The sequence below is a fragment of the Gorilla gorilla genome, chromosome 10 (genome assembly GCF_029281585.2).
Source record: "Gorilla gorilla gorilla isolate KB3781 chromosome 10, NHGRI_mGorGor1-v2.1_pri, whole genome shotgun sequence".
NCBI classification, from domain to species: Eukaryota; Metazoa; Chordata; class Mammalia; order Primates; family Hominidae; genus Gorilla; species Gorilla gorilla.
In genome coordinates, this window is record NC_073234.2 from 25,571,422 (window position 1) to 25,589,898 (window position 18,477).

Here is an 18,477-nt window from a genome sequence, read left to right on the forward strand (position 1 = left end):
CTGGGCGGTGGCTCACACCTGTAATCCTAGTACTTCGGGAGGCCAAGGCAGGCAGATCACTTGAGGTCAGGAGTTCAAAACCAGCCTGGCCAACATGGTGAAACCCCATCTCTACTAAAAATACAAAAAATTAGCCAGGCATGGTGGTGGGCACCTGTAATCCCAGCTACTTGGGAGGCTGAGGCAGGAGAATCACTTGAACCTGGGAGGCGGAAGTTGCAGTAAGCTGGGATTGCACTACTCCAGCCTGGGCAACAGAGTGAGACTCCGTCTCAAAAAAAAAAAAAAAAAAAAAAAGACAAGACAAGAAAAGACAAGAAAAACATTTCAAGATGCATATCTGATAAAAGGTTTTTATCCCAAATATATAAAGTTCTCAAACTCAACAGTAAGAAAAATAAACCAAGTAAAAATTCTCAAAAGATTTGTACAGTTACTTTATCAAAGTTACCTAATACAGATGGTAAATAAGCTTATAAAAATTTGCCTGGGGCGGTGGCTCACGCCTGTAATCCCAGCACTTTCAGAGGCTGAGGTGGGTGGATCACCTGAGGTCAGGAGTTTGAGAACAGTCTGGCCGACACGGTGAAACCCCGTCTCTGCTAAAAATACAAAAATTAGCTGGAAGTGGTAGCGGGCGCCGGTAATCCCAGCTACTTGGGAGGCTGAGGCAGGAGAATCGCTTGAACCCAGGAGGCGGAGGTTGCAGTGAGCTGAGACTGTGCCACTGAACTCCAGCCTGAGCAACAAGAGCGAAACTCCGTCTCAAAAACAAACCAACAAACAGAAATTTGTAGGATACACAGATTAAAACTGTGAGGATATACCGTTCGATATCTACTAGAATCATTAAAACTATAAGACGAACCGTATGAAATTCTGGCATGGATGAGGTGGAACTGGAGCACTCATACACTGCTGGTAGGAATGAAAAATGGTACAACTTTGGAAAAGAGTTTGTCAGTTTCCTAAATAGTTAATCATACACCTACTGTGTGATCCAGACATTATACTCCTAAGTATTTAACCAAGAGAAAAGAAATCCTATGTTCATACAGACTTGTACACAAATGTTCACAGCAGCTTTATTTGTAGTATCCCAAAACTAAAACAACCCAAATGTCATCAACAAGTAAATGGGTAAACGAATTGTGGTATATCCATACAAGGGAATATTCAAGATTTAAAAGAATGAATTTATACGAGCATCAAAATGGAGACATATGAATCTCAAAATAATTATGCAAAGTGAAAGAAGCCAGACAAAAAAAAAAGACATACTATATGATTCCATTCACATAAAACTCTACAAAATGCAAAATGAAAGCCGATTGGTGGTTTTCTGGGGAGGAGTCATCAGGAGGAGCATTGTGACACTTTCAGGGATGATGGATATGTTCACTCTCTTAATTGTAGTATGCATGTTCTCCACAAGGTGTGAAAACTTATCGAATAGTACACTTTAAATATGTTCAGTTTATTTTATGTTAATTATATCTCAATAACGCTTTTAACAAAAGCAGACATCTCTTGCCTACATAAGGATGACACAGCTCTTAAAAAAAAAAAAAAAGATTCCTGCTAGATTATGTGCAGCATAATAAAAAGGCTTCCTTTAAAGTAGAATAGCCTGTGAAGAGTGGGTGGAAAGGAAATAGAAGCCTAAAAATAGAAGATATATTTCTAATTCCATCTGTTTCTATTCAGCGATATTTGCATACCTGGCTCAGTTTGTTCTAGATTGAGTGTCTTCATTTTTTTTGTCTTGTATGTTTCGGAATTATAGCATAGCAAAACAGAGTTGAGAAGAGTTCATCTACAAAAGGTATGTTCTTTATGGAAAGAAATTCTATTCTTACCTCTGGGCCACACATCCCATGATTCTAACAAGAACTGTTGTGAAGGGTTAAAGCTATTAATCTGTTCTCTGGTAGAAAGAAAATAAAGAAATAATAACTGATTCAGGAAGTGGTTAACAGGTTGTGGATTAGCTTACAGAAAAGACCACTTACAGAAAAGACCACTCACTTACTAATTACTTTCTTGGGCTCCCCACTTGTCCCAAAATGTGTGTGTGTGTGTGTGTGTGTGTGTGTCTGTCTGTAAGTGGTAGAGTCTGGAGATGGACCACAGTTTAAAAACCAAGGATTGATATCTTTTTTAAAGTTAAGAACATGAGTTTCTTGATTTCGGAATGGCCTCTGTCCTTTGTTTCTTTATGTGCACTTTTTCCCAGACATATTTCCCCTTTTTGCTCTCTGCCTGCACTTGAGCAAGTTCTCCATGTTCTGTCTTTTATGCAATTTTACGAGTGTGAGGGGAAGGTGATAATGAGGTAAAGAAGACTGAGTTCGGAGGGTGTTCAAGCTTGAAGAGGAGTCAAATTTTAAAATAAAAAGGGGAAAATGGACTTCAGGCTGGCAGGGAAGCTTGGGACAAGCTAGGTGAAATAATACAGATAGCTAGAATCAAAAATGTTTTGACATAAAGGTGCCAGGCACCTGGAACCCCAGTTTCTGCAAAGGAGTTCTGCAGCCAGCTAAATGACAGTTTTCTGGGCTCTCATGTTTGGCACCCAAGTGACAAAGAATAGCTTAAATTCCAGAATAAAACTCAAAGACTTTTTTCTTTTCTTCCAGAGCCTTCAAATTCACTGTGCTCTTAGGTTTGCCTTCTTCTGACATATACTGAAGGCAGCTAAAATGCAGTTTTCCGCATAAACAGCTCCTCGTTGTATATATGCACAGGTACCTGAAGGGTATGTCTGGGAAACAGCACCTCGGACTCTAAATCTGCAGGCAGGAAAAAACAAAACAAACAAACAAACAAACAAAAAAACTTAGGTTTACTGCCACCTTGTTTCAGAAACTTAGCTTTTGAAACTTTTTGTCTTAAAGCCTCCAATCAGTAATAAATGTGGGAAGGAAAACTCAAGAAAATGTCTGAATGGTTAATGAGTAAATCTTTTTGTGAAAGAGGTAAGGAAGGAGACTTTGAGAAATTCCCCCAAGCTTCTGTCTGGCAAGAAGAGGACATTGGTGGGATGCAGGCAGTGACTTCACTAGCAGGTTCAGCAAAGAATAGGAAACTGACAAGAGAGGCATCAAAAAGAATGGGAAACTTACAAGTGGGGCATCAAAGGAGAACCGTCCTCCCAGAGCCATGGGTAGCTGGGGTTCCTCCGAGACAGCCCCATCCAGAATGGAAAACTGGAATAGGAAATTGCTTGCTGGATGAAGTCCTGTGGGGAGTAATGTTTCTGAGTTTGTGGAATCCACATGGTGGTTTTAGAATCTGAAAGTCAGTTAGTGTTAGATCCACGAAACTAAAGAACCAAAAGGTATCTTTGACATCCCCTTGACTGTTTTACGGAAACACTTACTGAAGGCTAGAAATACTACAGAGCCTGTCCGTCCAAGGTCATACACAAAATTGGTGATCAGATTAAGCTAAAATAACAGATATTCTGGCTCTCAAACAAGAATTCCTCCAGTGACAGTTTAAACCAGATTAATTTCCCTATCAACCAATACTCCAGCCCAACAAATATCCATGAACACTCACCAGATCAGCTGTGCTATTAATTTTCAGCAACTTGGCATCCAAAGACAAGCACTTCTCTTGGCTCTTTTCCCAGTTAAATGAGCCCGAGGAAAATAGGTAACAGTTTTCTCCATGCCAGATCCAGTCTTGCGGACAAGGAGCTGGGAAGGGTAGTATATCTCATCAGTCAGTTATGTTTGTGTAAAAGCAGTACTGCAGTTCTTAAATCAATGATCCCCTTAGTTCTCTCACGTGCATACTATTTATTTTTGTTTTTGTTTTTGTATTTTTAGTAGAGATGGGGTTTCACCATGTAGGCCAAGCCTCCCAAAGTAGTGGGATTATAGTCATGAGACACCGCGCCCTGCCCACACTACTTCTTAAGTAAAATTTTACCCAGGTTCTGCAAATACCTAAATAGACTCAGAGTCCTTATTTCTTTATTTTTTGGGAAAAAAAAAAAGAAAGAAAGCATACTGATTTCAGCAACCTAAATGTACTTCTCATTTAGCATTTTCACTTCCCCTGATGAAAAGCAAGTTAAGCTAGCATGTAATTTTAGAAACTGATCTATTTTTTAAAGTTGTGTTGGAAATAAAGAAAGTGAGGGTTGGGAGAACAGATATTTAGTAGCCATTCTGCTATTTTTAAAAAGTAATGCTATGCATTTTAAAATTTCATATCTTTGAATAATGAATCTGGGCTTAAATACTATGTGTCTTGCTTTCAGACATGTGTTGTCTAATACAGTAGCCATATGTGATTCTTGAGTACTAGAAATATAGCTAGTTTGCATTTCTTAAAACAAATTATTTTAATTGAAACAGGGTCTCGCTATGTTGTCCAGGCTGGTCTTGAACTCCTGGCCTCAAGCAATCCTCCTGCCTCAGCCTCCCAAAGTGCTGGAGTTACAGGCATGACCCACCACACCCAGCTAGTTTGCATTAAGATGTACTATAAGTGTAAAACACACAAAAGATTTTGAAAACTTAATTTGAAAAAAAAAAAAGAATGTAAAATAGTCCATTAAAAATTTTTATACTGATTAGTATTGAAATAATATTTCAAATATCTTGCGTTAAATAAAATGTGTTTCTAAAATTAATTTTATCTGCTTCTTTTTCATTTTTATGTGGTTACTAGAAATTTTAATGATATATGTATATATAAAATACATACTATATTTCTTTTGTACAGAGTTGTTCTAGGGAAAATAGTATATTAATATAAAGCGAGGATCTCAATTTAAACAAGATTTTAGAAAATAAGGAGATTTTCAGTAGCAAAATTCACAGGGAGTCCACCAAACCAAAAACAGGACTTAGACAATGGGCAAAATATACCAATGTCTACATGTTTATGGATGCTTTCAGGAACCCTCAAATCATCACTATCATCACCATCATCATCATCATCTCTCCCATCTCCTTAAGGGGAAACAAAGTACTCTGGTCTACACTACGACCAAAAGGTGAAAAATTAAAATCTTTGAGAAAGGCAGCATTTTAATTTCATTCTCACTGTGGCATAAAACCACTAAATAAATGTATAAGAGTAGGCTTTATCAGAGAGGAGAAAATAGGAGGGACTGAAAAACAAAAAGAAAAAAGTGAATGAGAAAGAGCATACAAAACACTAAGTTGATTTTTCACCAAACTGATGCTTGTAAAAAGAAAAAGAGACCAAGTTGAAAGCAGTCAATGCAAGCTTCTTACTTCTTAGTTTGCCTAACCCCATCATATTATGTAAATATAAATATATGTACGTTTTTGGCTGGGGGTGGTGGCTCATGCCTATAATCCCACCACTTTGGGAGGCTGAGGTGGGTGGATCGCTTGAGGCCAGGAGTTCCAGACCAGCCTGTGCAACATGGCGAAACCCCATTTCTACAAAAAACACAAAAATTCACTGGGCGTGGTGGTGTGCGCCTGTAGTCTCAGCTACTTAGGAGACTGAGGTGGAAGGATCACTTGAACCTAGGAGGTGGAGGTTGCAGTGAGCTGAGATCATGCCACTGCACTCTAACCTGGGTGACAGAGCAAGACTCTGTCTCAAAAAATATATTTAGATGTATATAAGTTTTTGTGGACTAAAAAGACAGTCTGGGCAAGTTTTCCCAGTTATGACAAAGTAAGAAGGACACATTACAAAATGTAGTATTTAAACTTACTGTATTTCTTTGTGTGTGTGTGTGTGTACACAAAAATAAACAGAGTAAGTGATATTTGTGTTTGTTAAATTATATAACAAATACAAATATCACTTACTATGTTTATTTTTTATATAATTTAACAAACACAAATATCACTCACTATGTGCCAGAAGCTATTGGAAGTACTGTACAGATATTAACTCATTTAATCCTCACAGTATCTCTGTGAGATAGGTTCCAGTCATTTTCCTCGTTTGACAAATAGAGGAGAATCTGGACCTAGATAATGTAACTCTAGAGTCTGGGTGTTTCACCACTATAACATACTACCTTTCAAACTTCTAAGTTACAACCATTTGAGGAAGTGTTTCTTGGTGCCGCTCTCGAGACATTTTGATACAGAATCTTGAGGTAAATCTGCAATCTGCCACTTTTAACAATCTATTTACATACAGTAAAGTTTGAGAATCACCACAAATTCCATTGCTAAATGTGAAGTCTATTCCTGCAAAGGCCCTGCATCTCACTAGCTCGTCGGCCTAAAGCAAACATATAAGAACCTCTCAGCATCTCTCCCTCCTCATATATACATTGAAGACCGCAGACTTTTTAGTAAAAAAGATAAAACTTGCCTCAAACTGGAAAAACCTGGCTTTTTTTTTTTTTCTGTTTGTGGTATTTTAGTATTACTTTTTAAAGACTTCTCAAAACTCTTTGGTGGGCCGGGCGTGGTGGCTCACACCTGTAATCCCAGCACTTTAGGAGGCCGAGGTGGGTGGATCACGAGGTCAGGGGTTCGAGATCAGCCTGACCAACATGGTGAAACCCCGTCTCTACTAAAAATACAAAAATTAGCTGGGCGTGGTGGCGGGCGCCTGTAATCCCAGCTACTCAGGAGGCTGAGGCAGGAGAATTGCTTGACTCCGGGAGGCGGAGGTTGCAGTGAGCCTAGATCGCACCACTGCACTCTAGCCTGGGTGACAGAGCGAGACTCTGTCTCAAAAAACAAAAAAAAATGCTCTTTGATGAAAGGCAAAACTTTATTTGGTATCTCTACTAATTAGCCTTTATCTGACACTGTCAAGGAATGGAACATGTTACTTGGTATATCTGCCAGCATCAGACATATCACTTATTGTTTTTTATTAGTTGTTCATCCAGGGCATCTCTGGGAGATAGTTCTGAATGGTCCTGATGTAGATTTAATCCCATACAACTGATAAAGACAAAATTCTCTTATGGCCTTGCCTGTGATATAAACCATTGGTTAGTATGTGGTTATGTCCGCTTTTATAAACATTCCTATCCTTAATAGATAAACTTTCTCCCTTTAAGCCTTCTTGAAGGTGGTATATTCATTTCCTAAAGAGATTAAAAATATTTGACACTTGCTAAAAATTATTTTGTTTAACAATTTCTGCTAATTTTGAAAATGTAAATGACCTCTAAATAGTGAAGGGATTTACAAACTGCAAAACATTACACAAAATTACTTTTTATTATCATTTCACTTTATCCGGGTCTCAGTGTTCCACCTATCAAGGAAAAGCTTGGGTATCTGTGAACTATTATTATATGCTCTTTATTCAAATAAATTATGTGGTTGAGATTAAGTAAATTGTGCAAGCAAGAAGCTAGAGAGATCTCTGTTTATTAGAGGAAGTTGTTCACTAATCCTGACAATAGGGCACTAATTTATGCACCTCCAAGGAAACAGAGTACCTCTGAATGACTCTCTCTCACACCTTTTAACTCTCCCTATGCCTAAAACCATATACCTGATTTAATGACATACTGCAGAAAGACCAAATAACACAGTAGCTTCTGTAACAATATCAGAGTTCACATCATAGTCTTCTTATAGATGCTACTATTTCTGCCTGCCTCTGGATTCTGAGTCCCTTTAGACGGCTAAAATTAACTCATTTCTTCTTATATAAATAGACTTCTTGGACTCCTCATATTTTTCTCTAATCTGAAGTATCTGCGTAAGGCTTGCAAGCCAGTCTACCTCCATTGGCTCTATTTAAATTGATGGGCCCGGCACAGTGGCTCACACCTGTAATTCCAGCACTTTGGGAGGCCGAGGCGGGTGGATCACCCGAGGTCAGGAGTTCAAAACCAGCCTGGCCAACTTGGTGAAACACCATCTCTACTAAAAATACAAAAATTAGCCAGGTGTGGTGGTGGGTGCCTCTAATCCCAACTATTCGGGAGGCTGAGGCAGGTGAATCCCTTGAACCCGGGAGGCGGAAGTTGCAGTGAGCCGAGAATGTGCCACTGCCCTCCAGCCTGGGGGACAGAGCGAGACTCCCTCTCAAAAAAAAAAAAAAAAAATTAGCCGGGCGTGGTGGTGGGTGCCTGTAATCCCAGCTACTTGGGAGTCTGAGACATGAGAATTGCTTCAACCCTGGAGGCGGAGGTGGCAGTGAGCCGAGATCAGGCCACTGCATTCCAGCCTGGGCGACAGAGCGAGACTCCATCTCCAAAAATTGAAATCAAATAAAATAAGTTGATGTAGTACACTTTAAGAAATAATGCCATAGAGTGAGCTAATGTAGAGTTAGGGGTAGACAGTTGCAAGGACAAAAAGACCCCTTAGAAAAAGAAATACAGTGATTAAAATGCATTGGAATGGAAAGAGATAAGGATCTATGGAACGGGGTGGGGGTGGCAGAATTCTTCAAGAAAAATGTCAAAACTGCTACTAGGGAGGCTGAGGCAAGAGAATCACTTGAACCCGGGAGGTGGAGGTTGCAGTGAGCTGAGATCACACCACTGCATTCCAGCCTGGGTGTGACACAGCGAGACTGTCTCAAAAAATAAAAAAAAAAAAGAAAGAAAAATCTCAGAACTAAAATTTTAAAAAGAAGAGGCTCTTATAAAGAAGGAAAACTTAAATCCACCAAAAGGTATGCTCAATTAAATCAGATTTTTCAAGGATTTGACATAGCATAGGGTGGTTCTGATAAAAAATTAAGAACTTCTTGCCAGGTGCGGTGGCTCACACCTGTAATCCCAGCACTTTGGGAGGCTGAGGCAGGCGGATCACTTGAGGTGAGGAGTTTGAGACCAGCCTGTTCAATATGGCAAAACCCTGTCTCTACTAAAAGTACAAAAATTAGTTGGGCATGGTGGCTCATGTTTGTAATCCCAAGCACTTTGGGAGGCTGAGGCAGGAGAATTGCTTGAACCCAAGAGGCAGAAGCTTAGTGAACTGAGATCACACCACTGCTTTCCAGCTTGGGTGACAGAGCAAGACTCCGTCTAAAATTAAAAAATAATAATAAAATAAAATAAAATAAATAAAAAATTGACCGAGAGCGGTGGCTCATGCCTGCAATCCTAGCACTTTGGGAGGCCGAGATGGGTGGATCACCTGAGGTCAGGAGTTCGCGACCAGCCTAGCCAACATGGTGAAACCCTGTCTCTACTGAAAATACAAAAATTAGCTGGGCGTGATGATGGGAGCCTGTAGTCCCAACTACTTGGGAGGCTGAGGCAAGAGAATCACTTGAACCCAGGGGGTGGAGGTTGCAGTGAGCAGAGACCACACCACTTCACTCCAGCCTGGGCAAAGGAGCGAAACTCCATCTAAAAAAAAAAGAAAAAGAAAGAAAAAGAAAAAGAAATTGAGAACTTCTTGTATAGAACATTATGAATGAATAATGATATGCATAACAATAGACCAATTTTGAGCCCAGAATTGTTTCCAAAAAATAGTTATGATTGGACAGAAAGCTTCCACTATGTCTCCTTACCCACCCTTCTCCCAATACCTGAACAATTTGCTACTCTCTTCAGTGTTTCTTGGAGATTCAGATTCTGGTGGTGAAGTTCCATTTGCTCTTTGGATTTCTCATTCAGCTTCCGAGCAAGGGTTTCTATCATTTCCTTGAGTTCGTTTTGTGACTCCTGTGAAGCTTCTTCTGCTTGTTGCCGGGCTGAGATCTGTCCCTCCAGTTTCTTTTTCTGGTGAGTTAGGTTTGCTTGCTCTTGTGTTAGGAGGTCAGACACCTGGGATACTGAATCACAGTTGCGTTAAGACTCTAGTTCTAATCCAAATAAAAATCCCTCCAGGGACTTTTTGAGGAAATCAAAACAGAATTAAATCTATTTTGACAATCGATAAGCTGCTGAAAAATGACCCAGATTTACTCAGAAGTTACAGATTTGGAGGTTCTTGAATACTCCTGCAGTATTTTGTTTAATGTCAGGAACATTGCAAACACTTGTAATTTTTTTAAAAATTACCAAGATTTTGGCTAGGCACGGTGGCTCAGGTCTGTAATCCCAGCACTTTGGGAGGCCGAGGCAGGCAGATCATGAGGTCAAGAGATAGAGACCATCCTGGCCAACATGGTGAAACCCCATCTCTACTAAAAATACCAAAGAAGTTAGCTGAGGGTGGTGGCACGCGCCTGTAGTCCCGACTACTCAGGAGGCTGAGGCAGGGGAATCACAGTGCCACTGCACTCCAGCCTGGCGACAGAGGGAGACTGTCTCAAAAAAAATAAAAAACAACAACAACAACAAAAAAAAAACCCAAGATTTTTTTTTATTGAGTTACAAATGAAAAGTAATCACAAGATAACCAGTACAGCATTAGAATAAATAAAATAAGGAAAACCTGAAATAGACACCCACCAGACTCAGTGACTATTAGTAGGAATTGTCATTAGTGATTTACTCTATTTATGTCTCAATTCCTCTGCTGTATCTCCTCCCATTCTGTCTACTCTTCCAGACTTCCTAATTTTAAGAACTGTGACATACACCCTTTTTTTGAGACAGCCACGCACACTGTGTCACAAGAGTCTCCAAGAATTTTTTCCTTTCTTTTTTTTCCCCCCTTGGCCACAGTACATTTTAGGAAGGGTGAAGATAAAGTGAAGGTTGTGAAATCAAGCAGGCAATAACATGTTAAGGGTCAAATGTCTCAGTTCCTGAATTTTGATGGTGCAATACAAAGCAGACCGCTTGGTTTGAAGGCAGCTTTGATCCTGTTATAAGATGATCAAAGGCTCAGAAGATTTTTCTGGTCACCACCACTAAGTCAAGGGCACTTCTCCTGGTCACTAGGAAAGGCCCTAAGTATTTACAAATTTAAAATAAAATAGTTTGTGAGCTTGAACAACAGTTAGGAAGCAAATAGCACTTCAATGGCCATAATAACCTGGATCCTGGGTAGCCTAAATAACTCAGTTCTACAACCTAAATTCACAGGCAGTTCAGGTGAACGTTGGGCACCATTTTCTTTCCTTCTTGGCCACTCTGGGCCGTCTTTTCACTTCTTTTTTTCCCTCAATATCTTCTCTTTTCTAAATGCTCTTATTATAAATGTGAAATATATTTTATTTTAAATGTTTTATTTATTAAGATTGTGTTTCTGGTTCTTAACATTAAAATGGTATTTAATTATCTCTATCAAAACTCAGCAAGCTAAATAAAATTTCTTTTACTTTTGGGCCTCTCAGATGATCTTGGATATTAGTAACTTTAAGTTATTATCTTCTCCATCATTCTAGAATTTAAATAGGCTCTATCCATGAGGTTGGTTTTTTGTTTGTTTGTTTGTTTTGAAATGGAGTCTCGCTCTGTTGCCCAGGCTGGAGTGCAATGGTGCAATCTCAGCTCACTGCAATTTCCACCTCCCCGGTTCAAGCTATTCTCCTACCTCAGCCTCCTGAGTAGCTGGGATTACAAGCATGTGCCACCACACCCGGCTACTTTTTGTATTTTTAGTAGAGATGGGGTTTCACCATGTTGGCCAGGCTGGTCTTGAATTCCTGACCTCAGGTGGTCCACACACCTTGGCCTCCCGAAGTGCTGGGATTACAGGTGTGAGCCACCGCACCCGGCCTATCCATGAAGTTATGAAAACAAAAGAAACAAAACAAAACAAACAAACAAAAAAATGCCTACCAATTGTAATTTTTATTTCATGGCTCTATCCATTTGAAGATGAACAATATACCCATTTATTTTCATGGTCACTCTTAAAAACATTTTGCCTAAAATGAATCTATATCAAGGCTGTTTGTAGTTGTTATGAAAGAAACTTATAAACCATATTTATTAACCTCATTTCCAACACCCCTGCCCCAATAAACATCAGTTCCTTATTTTAGCACTTACGTTGCATGCCCAGCACCATAATGGTCACTACTAATCCCAGGCAAAGGACCCCTAGAGTCGCAGCCGCCAGGCACCACCATGGAGAGTAAAGAAACTGAAGACCTAGAGTGACAGAGGATAGAATCAGAAAGACAAAAAAGAGTGAACAAGTAAGCAAACCATTCCTTGGAGCCTGTCTGTACTTGGTGATTTACTCTGTTTATGTTTTAGTAAATAGACATAAATAGTTTGCATTCCATACCACTAGTCCTCCAAATGGCTCTGCAAATAATTCATCATACACATTTAGGAATGGAAAACAGGGAGAGTTAAGGAATTTAAGTAATTTACCCATGGTCACACAGCCAGTAAATTCAGAGCCAGGATTCGATACCAGATATTTGAATCTAAATATATGATTCTAAAGCTTATACTTTATCTACTTTCCCCACAATTACTCCTCAAGAAACTCACAGTCCAGCTTGGTTGGATCAAATTCATCCACAGTGCAGAGAGCCTGAAGTTTTTAATATAGACCACGTGTACACATGTGCACACACAAGTAACATAAATGTCAGACATCAAGCAAACAAGCTTTCTTCAGTTAATCAACTGAGATTACCTCAAATAACTTTCTGAAAAATTTTATGCTATTCAATTATGAGTCCACCAAAATTACAACCTGGAACTGGGGTTATTAATCAAAGAAAAGTAGGGATGAAACCTTGATATTAATTTAGCTTATGTTAACAGCATATCCTACACTCACACCAAGTGTAGGCTTGATTTTACAAGAGAAATATTCACCATTTTGAAAAAAAATCACATAGCTCACAGGTGTATGAATATCCAATTATGTGTTCCACCACTAAAAAAAAAATCACAGATATTACTGGTTGTGTAGGAAAACATCCCATACAATGTATTTGGTTTCCTCACCTTGTGAGATAAACAAATAAGGTACTCCTATCATTATCCTCTGTATGCAAATAAGGAGACTGAAAGGTTTAGTGACTTGCTTAAGATCACACAGATGCTAAAACCCAAAAATAAGTCTTTAGTCTAATTGTCAGTAGCTACATGACTTGAAATATTATAATAATACAATTTCCAGTGTGAATGTATAATGATCCAGTCAAGCAGTGGTCAGATATATTCAAAGTTTTCATATGTCAAAGGTAGTGTGTTAGACTCCACAAATGATAAAAAGAAGATAGAAACTTGACAGGGATAAATATGGTTCATCTTCTGATTCAGTACTTAAACTGGCTTCTAGAGTGTGTGTGGCAAGCTAGCAGAGAAGTTGTAGAAGATAGCTGTGTCTCTTGCAAATAATTGCCTAATTCTAGCCTCAGGGGCAAATACCTCTATGTAAATCTTTCAACTCTGTGGTCACTGTTCATTCCACATTGTAGGGCATCAGATACCCTCATCGTGCTCTTTTTTTTTTTTTGAGGGGGAGCCTTGCTCTTCGCCCAGGCTGGAGTGCCATGGCGCCATCTCAGGTCACTGCAACCTCCGCCTCCTGGGTTCGAGTGATTCTCCTGCCTCGGCCTCCTGAGTAGCTGGGATTGCAGCCGTGCACCACCACAGCAGGTTAAATTTTGTATTTTTAGTACAGATGAGGTTTCACCATGCTGGTCTCGAACTCCTGACCTCATGATCCGCCCACCTCAGCCTCCCAAAGTGCTGGGATTACAGGCGTGAGCCACCGCGCCTGGCCTCATCACTCTTAAATAATGAAAAACTAAATTTTTAGAGGAAAAAGAAAATCACAGGACCCTGTGAAGGAAGGTACGTGTTCCCTTTTTCTATAGATTCTCTTTGTCCTGTGTCCTTGATAGGCAGAGACCATTAATCCAACTGCTGCCCCTACTAGTGATTTTCCAATCATAAACCAATCCGATTCTTTGCAGTAGGTACCTGATCTAACCAAGATTCTGAAAGAAGAATCAATCTCATGATTATTGTAAAATTCAGACCCTCAATATTTACTACACAAATAATGAATGAGTAAAGAAACGAATGACTATTGTTCACTTCTGGTTTTACCTATAAATATCAGCACTGTTTTTATAGCAATTTAGTTCATTAGCTCAAATGTTAAATCACTCCATGCTCACACTTATGTTCTCTATTGAGAGAAATTTCTGTTTTGTTTTTGGAAATGTAATTTGGAATTTCTTTATCCAAATTTCTGACAATACTTGTCTCTCTTTCTCTCCTTATATTCTGTTCATTTTCCTCAGAACAGATACAGAATAAAAGGCAATTTACCCAGACTGTCTGTGGAATTGGGATTATGAATTAATTTATAGCTATGCAATTTAATTACTGTATGGATCAAACAGAACTTACAACTTTTCAAAGCAGTAGTACACAACAAAATGTAACTTATGCTAAACTATACTGAATATCATTTACTTTGCCTGCATAATTCATGAGGTACTTCAGGTTTTTGTAGTGCCTGAAGGACACTTACAGAAATTATCGTTATATACACCAGATAAATTTGGTTCCCGAGCCCTCCGATGTATAGAATTCTGGATAAATGGGAGTTTGTGGTACAGTCCTAGCTCTACCACTTATTAGCTCCATAAAACTGGATGATGTTGTTAGTCCTCCTGATGCCCAGTTAGCTCTCTGTAAAAGGGAGATAGTAATAGTACCAATCTCAAAATGTTATTGTGAAGATTCCGAGAAATAATACTCTGAAAGTGAATAACATATAGAATAACCTGTAGTAAATACTCAGTATAAATTGTTATAAATAAGTTGTCATCATCATCATCATTATAGCCTTCTTGTTTATCTTTTAAGTAAATGGTATTAATTCTATTTTCCCATACTTGGGTGTTTAGCTTTCTAATCCCATTCTTCGGTGAATTTACATTTTGGGGCTAACACTGGGATTCTTTCCCTGTACACATTTTCCCATCCCTAGTACCTTTAGCTTTTTTTCCATTTGACTTCTCATCAGGCTGGTCCTTCACAGTCTGGATCTTTAGGTCATCAAAAGTCATTTCCAAATTCAAGCTAAGAATGAGAGAGTGAAGCAGTCATGAACTTCAACAAACTAAAAATATGTGAGCTTCTGCTGAAGTATTTAAATAGCTACTGTTATCTAATAGAAGAATGACTCAATCATTGGTAGGAGGAAGGAGAGGCTTTGCTTCATATTGGGAAGTTCGCTGACGCAAATTCTTGAGTTATGTGTCTTGCAGGTGGAGAAAGTGGTGATTCTGAAGGTGTTTCAGGATATTTCGCTAAGTAATTTATGAAAGGGAAAACTATTTTTCATGAGCATCAGAGGAGAGATATTGTACCCACTCTTCAGAGACAGAAACTGAAATTCAAAGAGAGTAAGTCACACTACATTTGTAAAAAATGTGCCAGAATTATGGGCCAAAATATTTGATTCCAATGTTTGTTTGCTAATTTCATTAGCAGACTGTTTCTATATGGTGTCTTTTATGAATCACATATATTCTCTTTTGATTTTCACTGTTTTATCTGGCAATAGATCTAAGAATTTTGGGGTGAATCACATATGGCTCCCACTTCCAGCAATGGTGTGTCCTGGGTGATTTTAGAATTTATCTGGGGCTACTAGTTCATGCAGTGCCAGTGTAACGTAGCAGCAGAGAGCACTTTGAAAGCAGAAAGAGCTAGTTTCAGTACTTTCCTTTAGTCTACAATCTTGGGAAATCTTAATACTTTGAATCTATGTCTTTGTCTGGAAATTAGGGATAATGTCTACCTGATAACATTGTTATAGGAATTCAAATGACATGCTGGGTAAAAATAATAAGCTTTTTTACACTAGGTTTGTGAAAAATGTCACGTTGCTATAGGAATTCAAATGACACGCTGGTTAAAAACGACAAGCTTTGTACTTGGAGCATAATAAGAACCCAATAAATAATAATTATTAGTATAGTACTAATATTCAGCACAGTTGAATTACCCATCAAATAATGTATTTCAGTAAAATCCATGATTGACTCATGTCACAAAGACGCTCACATGAGAGACCCATAAGTATGTCTATATGTATTTACTGATAGAATACTTTTCTATTTTCCCTTGACAACCTCCTAACCAGATATATATCTATTAGAGATGTCTTCTGAAGGAAGTATTTATAAGCAAAATGATATGATATCTGGCATTTACTTTAAATTACTCCAGGAAAAAAAAGTGCAAAGAAAAGAATACACAAAGGAAGAATGGAAAAATAAATACATAAATAAAACATATAGGAAACTATTAGGAAAAATTACCAATATTGACAGCCTAATTAGGATTCCATTTCCCTTCTCCTCCCTGTTTCCTATATTCCTTTTATTATGTGCAGAGTATTTGAGAACAAATTGAAAAAGTTGGCCAGGTGCAGTGGCTCATGCCTGTAATCTCAGCACTTTGGGAGGCTGAGGGCGGGCGGGGGGGGGGGGGGTGGATCACTGAGGTCAGGAGTTCGAGACCAGCCTGGCCAACATGATGAAACCCTGTCACCACTAAAAATACAAAAGTTAGCTGGGCCTGGTTGCAAGCCTATAATCCCAGCTACTCGGGAGGTGGAAAATGAAAATGCTTTTCATTTTCAGTGAGCTGAGATTGTGCCACTGTACTCCAGCCTGGGCAAGAGAGCGAGACTCCATTTAAAGAAAAAAAAAAAAGAATTAAAAAATACTGAAACGATATCACACTGAAAAGGGCACATTATCATTTCTACAGTGACTCAGTTATTTTGGATGCCATGAATATTATAGAACATAAAGTGTTTACCATTTCAACCATTTTTAGGTGTACTGTTCAGTGGCATTAAGTACATTTACATTGTTGTGCAGCCATCACCACCATCCATCTCCAGAACTTTTCATCTTCCCCAGCTGAAACTCTATACCCACCAAGCAATAACTCCTGTGATGGTGAATTTCATGTGTTTTGTTTGTTTGTTTGTTTGTTTTTGAGATGGAGTTTCGCCCTTGTTACCCAGGGTGGAGTGCAATGGCGTGATCTCGGCTCACTGCAACCTCCGCCTCCTGGGTTCAAGCAATTCTCCTGCCTCAGCCTCCTGAGTAGCTGGGATTATAGGTGCCTGCCACCACTCCCGGCTAATTGTTTTGTATTTTCAGTAGAGACAGGGTTTCACCATGTTGGCCAGGCTGGTCTTGAACTCCTGTCCTCAAGTGATCCGCCTGCCTCAGCCTCCCAAAGTGCTGGGATTACAAGCGTGAGCCACCGCGCTGGCCTTCTGTGTCTTCTTGACTGGGTCATGGGTTTCCCAGACAGGATGCTTTTAAATGAGATTAACATATTAATCAGCAGAGGAAAGTAGATTTCGCTGCATAATGTCGGTGGGCCTCATCCAAAAGTTGAAGGCCTAAAGAACAAAAAAACTTCTAACCTTCCCCCAAATAAGAAAGAATTCTCCAGCTGTCTATGGACTGGAACTAAGCCATCAACTCTCCCAGTTCTCCACTCGCTGGCCGAGTCTGGCAGCCCACACTCCAGATTTTAACTTACCAGACTCTATAATCATACAAGCCAATTCCTTATAATAAATCTATTTCTATGTATGTACACAGCGTATTGATCCTCTTTCTCTGCACAGACCTAATACAAATCCCAATTCCTTTCTCCTTTCTTGGAAACCACCGTTCCATTTTTTTGTTTCTATAAATTGGTTTATTTTAGGCACCTCATACTGGTGGAATCATACAATATTTGTCCTTTTGTATCTAACTTATTTTATTTAGCATTATGTCTTCAACAATTATCAATGTGGTAGCATGTGTCAGAATTTTGTTCCTTTTAAAGTCTGTATAATATTCCATTGTATGTATAAACCACATTCTACATTTTATTTATCCATTGATGGACGTTTGGGTTTATCCTGTTTTTAAAGATCAGTGGGATAGTTTCTACAGTCCTTGTGTGGCAGATAACTGGACAGATTTGAAAAATTTTAGAGGGCTCTCATTACTCCTGCCTCCTGGTGTTCATGATCTTGTGTAATCCTTCCCCTTGAGTGTGAGTGAGACCTATGACTTGGAGTGTAGCAGAGGTGCTGGAATGTATGTGATCATCTACGTGCGCTTATGTAAGGTATAGTGACTATTATGCTAAAGTCACTCTCCCTCTCCTATTTCCATCTTTATCTCCCTGTCTGGATTTTTAAAAGCAAGCTTAAATGGATCCTGCAGCCATAGAGAAATAAATTCTGCCTGAGGGAGCTTGCAAGTGAATCTTCCCAGGCTCACCTGAGAATGCATGGTGAGAATGCAGCCCAGCAGCCACCTTGATTGCAGCCTTGTGAGACATCAAGCAGAGGACCCAACTAAGTTGTGCCCACACTTCTGACTCACAGATACTTTGAAATAATAAAAGTACATTGTTTTACATTGCTGCTCACATAATTTGTGGTGATGTGTTACACAGCATATCAACCTAAAACATTCTATGATAAACTGAATCCTTCTGTCTTGTTTAACTTTTTTAACTCTAATCTTTTTACTGATTTCAGTGCCTTTGAAGCTGTCACTCAATCCCTATGCTGTGATCTTGGCTCATCAGATGGAAACACTTCCCAAGGGATCTCCCAAGGGTTGCAAAGATGAAACTTCTTCTGCTATATTATTTATTTTTGAAGTCAGGGCTGT

General features: G+C 39.1%; 1 protein-coding gene across 1 annotated transcript in view; it reads right to left on the bottom strand.

Moving 5' to 3' along the window:
- Positions 1-442: 442 nt before the first annotated feature.
- The window catches only part of OLR1 (oxidized low density lipoprotein receptor 1), a 54,408-nt gene continuing 36,373 nt past the window's right edge, over positions 443-18,477 (bottom strand). Inside the window, exons 3-8 of the mRNA XM_031001059.3 lie at positions 14,760-14,848; positions 11,834-11,935; positions 9,475-9,720; positions 3,565-3,704; positions 3,126-3,241; positions 443-2,792 (exon numbers count right to left, since the gene is read on the bottom strand). Of these exons, the coding sequence (XP_030856919.1) occupies positions 2,651-2,792; positions 3,126-3,241; positions 3,565-3,704; positions 9,475-9,720; positions 11,834-11,935; positions 14,760-14,848 (835 nt within the window). The 3' untranslated portion in view covers positions 443-2,650. The remainder of the gene's footprint in view (positions 2,793-3,125; positions 3,242-3,564; positions 3,705-9,474; positions 9,721-11,833; positions 11,936-14,759; positions 14,849-18,477) is intronic.